Source organism: Rutidosis leptorrhynchoides, unplaced genomic scaffold, assembly GCF_046630445.1.
Source record: "Rutidosis leptorrhynchoides isolate AG116_Rl617_1_P2 unplaced genomic scaffold, CSIRO_AGI_Rlap_v1 contig347, whole genome shotgun sequence".
NCBI classification, from domain to species: domain Eukaryota; kingdom Viridiplantae; phylum Streptophyta; class Magnoliopsida; order Asterales; family Asteraceae; genus Rutidosis; species Rutidosis leptorrhynchoides.
The window spans coordinates 60,682-69,929 of NW_027266585.1; the positions used below are offsets into that span (position 1 = coordinate 60,682).

A 9,248-nucleotide genomic window follows, 5' to 3' on the forward strand; every position below is an offset into this window, starting at 1 on the left:
CAAGAATATATATATTATATGCAATCCTTGTGGTTCCCGGAATATACCTGCTCCACAAATGATCGTTAGACTCGACAATTTATATGGAGCTCTAATGATGAGAAACGTGGTATTCATTTAGTTAACTGGGATGTGGTCTCGTCTCAAAAAACTGTTGGAGGTCTTGGATTTCGCCAAGCCAGGATGATGAACACGGCAATACTTGGTAAGCTAATTTGGAATGTCTTGTCTAATAGTGAAAAGTCTTGGGTCCAAATAATGAAGGCAAAATATATGGGGATGGGATATTAGCAATCATGACTCGACGGGCTCTGCTACATGGACCGGCCTCTTGAACGCATTTAATTAACTCAATTTAGGGTATGTTTTTCGTATTTCTTCTCGAAATTCAGTATCTCTATGGTTTGATAATTGGATTGGCGATGGTCCCCTGGCGGATTATGTAGTTGATATTGTTGAAGATGACAAGGATCTTATGGTCTCTGATGTTCTTTCTCCTCAAGGTCACTTAAATTTGGTTATTGTTCTTGCTAAAATACCTCCTGCGGTGTTGGATAGCATTCCACAAATTCCAAAATTTGGATTACTCGAAAATCGTTTATCATGGAAAGCATCTGTAAATGGCTTGTATTCTGTTAAAACGGGATTTGAATGGCTTTCTAAAAATATGGCGTCGGGTGGTACTGAAAATTGGAGTTGGGTTTGGCGATTACCATGTCCTGAAAAAATTCGTCATTTGAGGTGGTTGATTTCACATGATCGATTATGCACTAAACCTCTTTTGGTGCATCGTGGTATTCTTTCGGATCCTATCTGTGATCGGTGTCATTTGGAGATAGAAAACTCGTTACATCTTTTACGGGACTGTCCAAAATCAATACAGTTTTGGCTCTTAGCTTTTGAAGGTAATATTCCAATTGATTTTTCTCATGGTAACATTCGTAATTGGTTTAAAATTGGAGCACAAATCTTTCTGTGGATCATAATGGAATCGGTTAGACATAATTTATCTTGCTATTATTTGGTCAATCTGGATAATTCGTAATAAGGACGTTCTGGAAGGTGAGATTCTAGCCGATGTCGTTCAAGCTAGAATGGTTTGTGATTTACTAGGAGATTGCAATAAGTTTTTTTACAGGAGTTGGTAGTACATCTTCTCGCCCTCCTCGTTTTTTAAGCTGGACCGTTCCTATCGGAGATTCCATCTACTTAAATGTTGATGGTAGTTCCATTGACAATCCTGGACCTGCAGACATTGGAGGGGGTTTTCGAAACAGTTTTGGTGGCTGGCTCACTGGTTTTATTGGTCACCATACTAACCTAATGAGTTGAACTTCTGGCTATCTCATATGGTTTATAAATGGGCTGGTCCTTGAATTATCGAAATCTAATTGTATATACGGATCAATGGATGCTTTTCAAGTCATTCAATTTCCTTATTGGAAATACCATACATGTGCTAACATCATTTGTGACATTCGAAGCTTATTAAATCGTGATTGTAATATTTCTCTGAGACATACTTTTCGTGAAAGAAATTAACTTACTTATTTTTTGGAAAAAAAAAAAAATAGCTCAAATTTGAAAAGTAGAAAATTGACAAATGTGGGTGCTGTTTATGACATGACTTATGGTTATATATTACGAATATGCCATGAGTATAAATTGTGAACCTGTTGCTTTGCTTCTGTCTCTTCATTTCGACATTCTCTCCCTTCAAACCAACTCATTCTCTCTCTCTCTAAAATTCGCAGATTCTACCAACCAATTCACTCCCACGTAGACTTCCACTCTCCCTTCTTCATACCAAAGGGTGGAAGTGGCTCCCATGGCCGGAACCAAATCTGTAATCGATCTGGGTTTAAAACCCACATGTTCTATTGTTCGACGCCGTCTCCTCCTCCCTTTGGCATTGCCGCCGCCCTTGTCATCACGGTCATTAGCGGTCTAATTTAAAGCTCATGACTGATGACTGTAGTGAGATTAACCTAAGAACGATAATTAAGAAAAATATAAAAAAATTGGAAAAAAGAGAATTTTATAGACAATAGAGAGATTTTTTCCAATTTCTTCCAATTGCAATTTAACAATTGTAAATTTTATTGTCAAATCAACATTCGACACATGTCGTTTTATTAACGAATAGTATTTTGACACATGTATATAAGAACTTTGAGTTTAATTAGGTTTCAAGTTTCAATTTTAAATCAATGATATTATTTTTTTCTTTTTCTAATTAAAAAATTAAAATACAATAAAAACATAATGATTCCTAATATAAAGTTAAAATAATTCTTTTTTGATAGATTTAATCATTTTTAATACAAATCATTATTATATATTAAAATTACGGACTTTCCGTCCAACGGACGGGCCCGACTAGTTTTACTAAAAAAGGGAAAAGAGAAAATGTTTTCTTACCGAACAAACCGTAAGGGATTTGTGGGCTGGACTGATGGTAAATTGGGCATAGAATTTAAAAGCTACAAAATATTTACATGTTTATTCATATGTTCGGTTCGGTGTAATCGGTTCGATTCGGTTTTCCCTTTCACCTCCAACAATGACCCAAAATGGGTCGTAGTTAAATTTTTTGTCCAGACCCGATTAATTTTGAAGCACAATGACCCAGAATTTGATGACATGCTCGGGGTCAGTTCTTGAAGGAAAATGCTGCAAGTTGTAGCATGCTGGCTACTTATGGGGGGTAATGCTGCAAGTTGTAGCATGCTGGCTACTTATGGGGGGTATATACACATGCTGTTGAGAATCAAGTAAGCTCTAATATATAATATATCTGTCATCTCCACTAGTGAGCTCCTTTTTCAGTGAAGAGAACTAAACAATCCACAGCACCTCAGATTCATAGTCTGGATTGGTATATGACTAGCATAACACATAAAATTTCCATCCATTCGGTGATGCTACATTGTTTACATCTTTAACAACAATTACTAATACTGTACATTACAAACTTCATAACAACACATGAAACAAAGAGTAAGATAAGCTTGGAAAATTCAAATTCCCTTCAACTCTATCGACAATAGGTAGATATCCATCAAGAGCATTTTGCCATCTCCTTCTTCCTTTTCTGTTCAACCATATATTTTTTCGCTTGCTCAGCCTTTGCTCTCATCTCATCGATCATCTTGTCAGTCTTCTCTCTTATTGGTTTTGGAAACATAACTTCCAACCACTCTCATATAGTCATCCTTTCCAAATCCAACTCTTCTCCAACCTTCGGTTGATCACCTCCACCATCAGTATTTTCTTCATTTACCACAACCTCTTCTTCATCACGATCCATAACAGCCTCTGCATTTCTATTCCCTATTTTTCTACTACCACTATCTCCAATAACATCTAGATTATCTTTCTCTTCGTTATCATTAATTCCAATAACTTCTACATTATCATTCTAACCTATCTTCATTTTGTGGTTCACTGCCACATGAATCTATCCAGGCAGCCCCATGTTCCTCATTCACAAGCTCAACACCCTTTTCGCAACCATCCTCGTGCCCACCCACATTCAAGTCGTCATTTTGAGCGATATTTACCAATTCAACAACCTATCTTGCTCCTTCCACTTTAAATTACCCACCCTCCCTCTTCCCCTCCCTCTCGTAGGACGCTTAATTGCCCGGTGTTTTCTTGTGCACCTCCTCATTTCCCTTTCTCGAATCGATTTTCTCAGCCTTATTATCTCAGACTACTGACTCCACTAACCCGCCATCCATCTCCAGCCTATTGACGTCAACTTGAGTGATTGTATTGTTGTCCAGTACCTCCTCAGTCTCTAGCTCAACCTTAATTTTTAGATTGTCTACACCAGCTTGCTTCTCATGGCTTGTTGAAGGTTTATTTCTTCCCCACTGTCAACTCGTTTCAATCCCTTTAAAATCTCCACTTCAATGACTGGGTTTTTAGCTTTTGCCCTCCTCCGAGTGGGGGGTTCGTTTTAGACATGAGCTCATCATGCCCATTGTCCTCATCCAATGTGTATTCTTCACTTCAGCTACACGGTTTTCCGTCTTCCCCCCCCATATAGGGTATCTCTGGGGCCTACAGTCGTCGATTGGATCCAATTTTGCAGCATTCTCGACCTCAACATCCACTTCAACCCTAGCATTTCTCGCATTCGCACCTCGTCGGGCATTCTGAGGCTTAGATTTCAGATTCTCTTCAACCACACTGGCTACAAGTTTTATCATTATTGAAGTATACTCACCGATCTTGAGCATATCGCCATCATTGAGTTCGATGGGAGTCGGAGGCGGGAGTTGGATATCGTTTAAAATAGTACCATTAGATGAATCAAGGTCAGCGAAAGTCCACTTGTTGGATTCACGCACTGATTCGATAAGGAGGTGTTTTGTAGAAATGCTCGCATCTTTAATAGGTAAATTGTTGCCGCGGACTATGTTGAAATATGTGTACAGCTATACCTCCACTACAAGTAGCATGGTGGACATTGCACTCATTACCTCCACTACAAGCGTGGTGGCCATTACACTCATTACTTCCACTACAAGGATGCTCATTACCTCCACTACAAGCATGGTAGCCATCGCACTCATTATCTCCACAAGTATGGTGGACATTGCACTTATACCTCTACTGCGAGCATGTATATTATTTCCATTAGAGATAAAACTAGTAGTATAAATGAACACAATCATAGTTTGTAATTTCTTAACTTGAAGCTTAATAAAAAAACTGAGATTCCACTCTCTAAAAACTTCCTCCCGATTCTATAATATCAATATGGTATCTAAGAGCCAGTGAGAGACCTCAGTTTTTAAGCTTAACTCAGTTCAAAAATCACTCAAAATTCACTTCAAAACAATCATTTTTCTATTTTCATTAGAGAAAATCACGTGAAAATATCATCTTCCATCACTGCTGATTCGGCTCTCTCACCAACATCAGACTTTTACTTGCATTCTAGTGAAAGTCCAACTCAATGCCTTGTCTCTCCTCTGTTAAACAACAACAATTTACCATTCATGGTCAAGATCTATGACCATGACTCTCAGATCAAAAGTTAAGTACAACTTTGTGAATGGCAAAATTCAACAACCAGATGAAAATGATGTAAACTTCCCTAACTGGGATAGATGTAACATTACTATTTCTTGCTGGATTATGAATTCTATCTCAGCATCAATTCAGCCTTCCATTTTCAGGTTCAAAACAACCTATGCTATGTGGAAGGACCTACAAGGCAGGTTTTCTAAAACAGACTTCTCAAGAATTTCTGACATTCAGGAAGAAATTTTCAGTCTTAAGCAAGGAGATCTCAACATTTCTGATTACTATACAAAAATGAGGATTCTATGGGATGAATTTGATGATCTCAGGCCCGTCCTTGAATGTGAATGTACAATTAAGTGTAAAATGTAAAGTACTTAAAATAATTGCTGACTACTATGAGAATGACAAGATAATCAGGTTCCTAAAGGGTTAAATGCTGTCTATGCACAAACCAGATCTACAATAATGATGATGGATCCAATTCCACCTCTCGAAAAAGTATATGCAACAGTGGCACAATATGAAAGGCATAATATACTACCTTCTGATACAAATGAGCCAACCTTGGCTGCTTTCTCTTCAGCAAAAGGGCCAAAATAGAAGAAGATGAGCTACAAAGAGAGGTAGAATTTAGTCCGCACTCACTGCAAGAAGGTAGGCCATCTTGCAAAGGAATGCTATAGGATTGTTGGATATCCTCCAAACTTCAACTTCACAAAATCTGCCTCTACCAACATGGCTGCTGATGTTGAACCTAAACCTGTCACAACACAAAAGACAGCAACAATGACAATCTCTCAGGATGAATATGAAGCACTGAAAAGACAAGCTCAAGCAAATGTTCAGTCACAAGTTTCTGTTAGCAACATGGCCAACACATCTCATGCTTTCAATGGTAAGCTTTCTAATAAAACATCTAAACATCAAAACAATTTCTTGTTATTGGACACAGGTGCATCAGACCACATCTGTTGTTCAAAGAATTTTTTTAAAAACTTAGAGCCAATTAAAAATCATTATGTTCAACTGCCAAACAAACAATCCATTCCTGTGACACACATAGGGACAGTAGAGTTATCAAACACCATCACACTTCTTAATGTACTGTATGCTCCAGAGTTTGCATTCAATCTTGTTTCTGCAAATAAACTGACTATAAATTCTAATTGTATTTTAATGGTCTACTCTTCAAAGTGTCTAATACAGGACTTGACTTCTATGAGGATGATTGGTACAGCTGAACAAAGACATGGACTCTACTACATGAATCTGATAGATAAATTTGTAGAACCTAGGAATTTTAATGTTCAAAAATAGTGTTCTATCAATGTGATTCATGATAATGCTAGGGAAACTTTTGATAGCTGGCATTTTAGACTTGATCATCCATCTAGTGCTAGACTTAACTCTTTTAAGAACATTAATCAAAGCATCAATTTCAGAAAAGATCATGTATGTGATGTTTGTCATTTTGCTAAACAAAGAAAACTTACTTTTTCAGTTAGTAATTCTATAGCAAATGATAGTTTTAATTTAGTTCACATGGACATTTGGGGACCTGGTCCTCCCACTATGCAAGGTCATAGATTTTTTCTAACCATTGTTGATGGTTACACTAGACATACATGGATCTTCCTCATGAAACATAAGTCAGAGACTAGAAGTTTAATTGAAAATTTCTATAACATGGCTCAGACACAGTTTAATAAAAAGATTAAAACTATTAGAAGTGATAATGGTCAAGAGTTCAAATATGCTGTATTTTATTCTTTGAATGGTATTGTGCATCAAACATCATGTGTTGAATGTCCTGAATAGAATGGCAGAGTGGAAAGAAAGCACCAGCATATTTTAAATGTTGGAAGAGCATTGCTGTTTCAAAATAAGCTTCCGTTAAATTCTGGAGCTTTGCTCTCTACCATGCCATCCATTTGATAAATAGGACACCAACTCCTATTCTAAGAGATAGAACTCCCTATGAACTATTGCATGATAAACTGCCTGACCTCACACACCTAAGAGTTTTTGGATCACTATGTTTCATTTCTACATTGGACAGGGATAAAACTAAATTCACATCTAGATCATCTAAATGTGTCATGTTAGGATATCAACATGGAACTAAAGGATACAAGGTCTTAAACTTAGACAATCACAGCATTCAGGTAGGATTTCATGTCATGTTTTATGAGCATATCTTTCCTTAAAAAGGTCCACAGATAGACTTAGATGATCTATGCAAACTCTTTCCTGTAAAAAGAAAGGATTTAACTGAGTTTGATGAAGAGATTGTTGCTGATAAATTGCATCATGAGAATGATTCTGAGCATTTAGACATCAATCACCATTTATCATCTGATGATGCAGTTCCTGAAATATAGGAAGTCATTGCAGAACCTGAAACAATCACTGGAACACAGATTAGGAAATCTACTAGGACTAAATTCACACCTAAACATCTCGCAGATTTCCATTGTAATCTAGTCCAATTCTTTTCTTAGCCAGACCATGATTCACTCCTCAAGGACTCAAGAAGCATTCCAAATATCCTTATACCAGGTAGTCCACATCCAGTTCAAAATCATTTTGAACTCTCAAAATTATCTCATGATCATTTTGTTTTTAGTTTGAAAATATGTTGTCAAAAATAGCCAAACAATTTCCAGCATGCCATTGAAGATGAGAATTGGCAGAAAGCAATAGAAATAGAACTGAAAGCACTCTCAAACAATCATACTTGGATTATATCTGATCTACCTAAAGGGAAAAAGGCCATTGGATGCAAATGGGTGTTTAAACTCAAACATAAATCAGATGGCTCAATTGAAAGACACAAGGCAAGACTGGTTGCAAAGGGATACACTCAAAAGGAAGGAATAGACTACACAGAAATATTCTCCCCAGTTGCAAAGTTCACTACCATCAGAATCTTGCTTGTGATTACAGCTTCTAAGAAATGGCACACTGCTCAACTAGACATCAACAACGCATTCCTGTATGGTGATCTAGATGAGGAAGTCTATATGAAGCCTCCCCTAGGTTCAGATATACCTCCCTTAGAAATGCTCAGTGAATCCAATTTCCTTGGTTGCAAACCTGCATCCACTCCAATGCCTTACTCTGTTGAATTCTCGGATGAATCTCCAAAGCTTGCAGATCCTTCCATCTATAGGATGTTGATTTGGAAAATTACTCTATCTTACTCACACACGACCTGACATCTCACAGAGTACACAACATTTATCACAATTTCTATGTGATCCAACAGAAGAGCATTTAAAGGCAGCACATAGAGTTCTAAGGTACTTGAAAGCATCTCCAGGAAAATGGCTCCTTTTTCATTCTGAGAACAACTTGGAGCTGAAATCCTACGCCGATGTTGACTGGGCAAAATGTCCTCTGACCAGGAAGTCTATAACAGGATTTTGTATTTTTCTGGGTGATTCTCTTGTCTCATGGAAATCTAAGAAGCAATCGACCATCTCTCGATCCTCTGCCGAAGCGGAATACAGAGCTCTCGCCATGGTTGCCTGTGAGCTTCAATGGATTCGTTATCTTCTTCAAGATCTTCAGATAAACCACACTAAACTTGCAATCTTATATTGCGACAATCAATCGGTCATTTACATATCACGCAATGCCGTTTTTCATGAACGAACAAAACACATTGAGATTGATTGCCACATAATAAGAAATCAGGTAAAGGCTGGTTTGATTCAATTACTCCCAATTTCATCTTCGCTGCAAATCGCCGATTTATTCACAAAATCCCAAAGAGCACCCATATTTCGCTTCTTTCTGTCCAAGCTAGAACTTCTCGAATCCGAGACGAAGTTCTGCTTGAGGGGGACTGTTGAAATATGTTTACAGCTATACCTCCACTACAAGTAGCATGGTAGACATTGCACTCATTACCTCCACTACAAGCGTGGTGGCCATTACACTCATTACTTCTACTACAAGGATGCTCATTACCTCCACTACAAGCATGGTAGCCATCGCACTCATTACCTCTACAAGTATGGTGGACATTGCACTTATACCTCTACTGCAAGCATGTATATTATTTCCATTAGAGATAAAACTAGTAGTATAAATGAACACAATCATAGTTTGTAATTTCTTAACTTGAAGCTTAATTTGAGAGATGGTGGATCCATTGATTTGTTTTTCCCAGTTGATGTCAAAGTTGACAGCGGGAGGGAATG

At 37.6% G+C, this 9,248-nt stretch overlaps 1 protein-coding gene across 1 annotated transcript; it reads left to right on the top strand.

Annotated features, from left to right (window-relative positions):
- The first annotated feature begins 5,031 nt into the window (after positions 1 to 5,031).
- Positions 5,032 to 5,640, top strand: LOC139883065 (uncharacterized). The gene is made up of 2 exons (XM_071867292.1): positions 5,032 to 5,386; positions 5,450 to 5,640. Exons 1-2 carry the CDS (start codon positions 5,032 to 5,034, stop codon positions 5,638 to 5,640), a joined length of 546 nt encoding a protein of 181 aa, XP_071723393.1.
- The last annotated feature ends 3,608 nt before the right edge of the window (positions 5,641 to 9,248 follow it).

What these genes read in the sequence shown, in the direction of transcription:
- LOC139883065 (XM_071867292.1), top strand. Translation starts at nt 5,032, where the DNA reads ATGACTCTCAGATCAAAAGTTAAGTACAACTTTGTGAATGGCAAAATT. An exon ending in GCCCGTCCTTGAATGTGAAT is followed by an intron (nt 5,387 to 5,449) that starts GTACAATTAAGT and finishes GAGAATGACAAG; the next exon opens with ATAATCAGGTTCCTAAAGGG.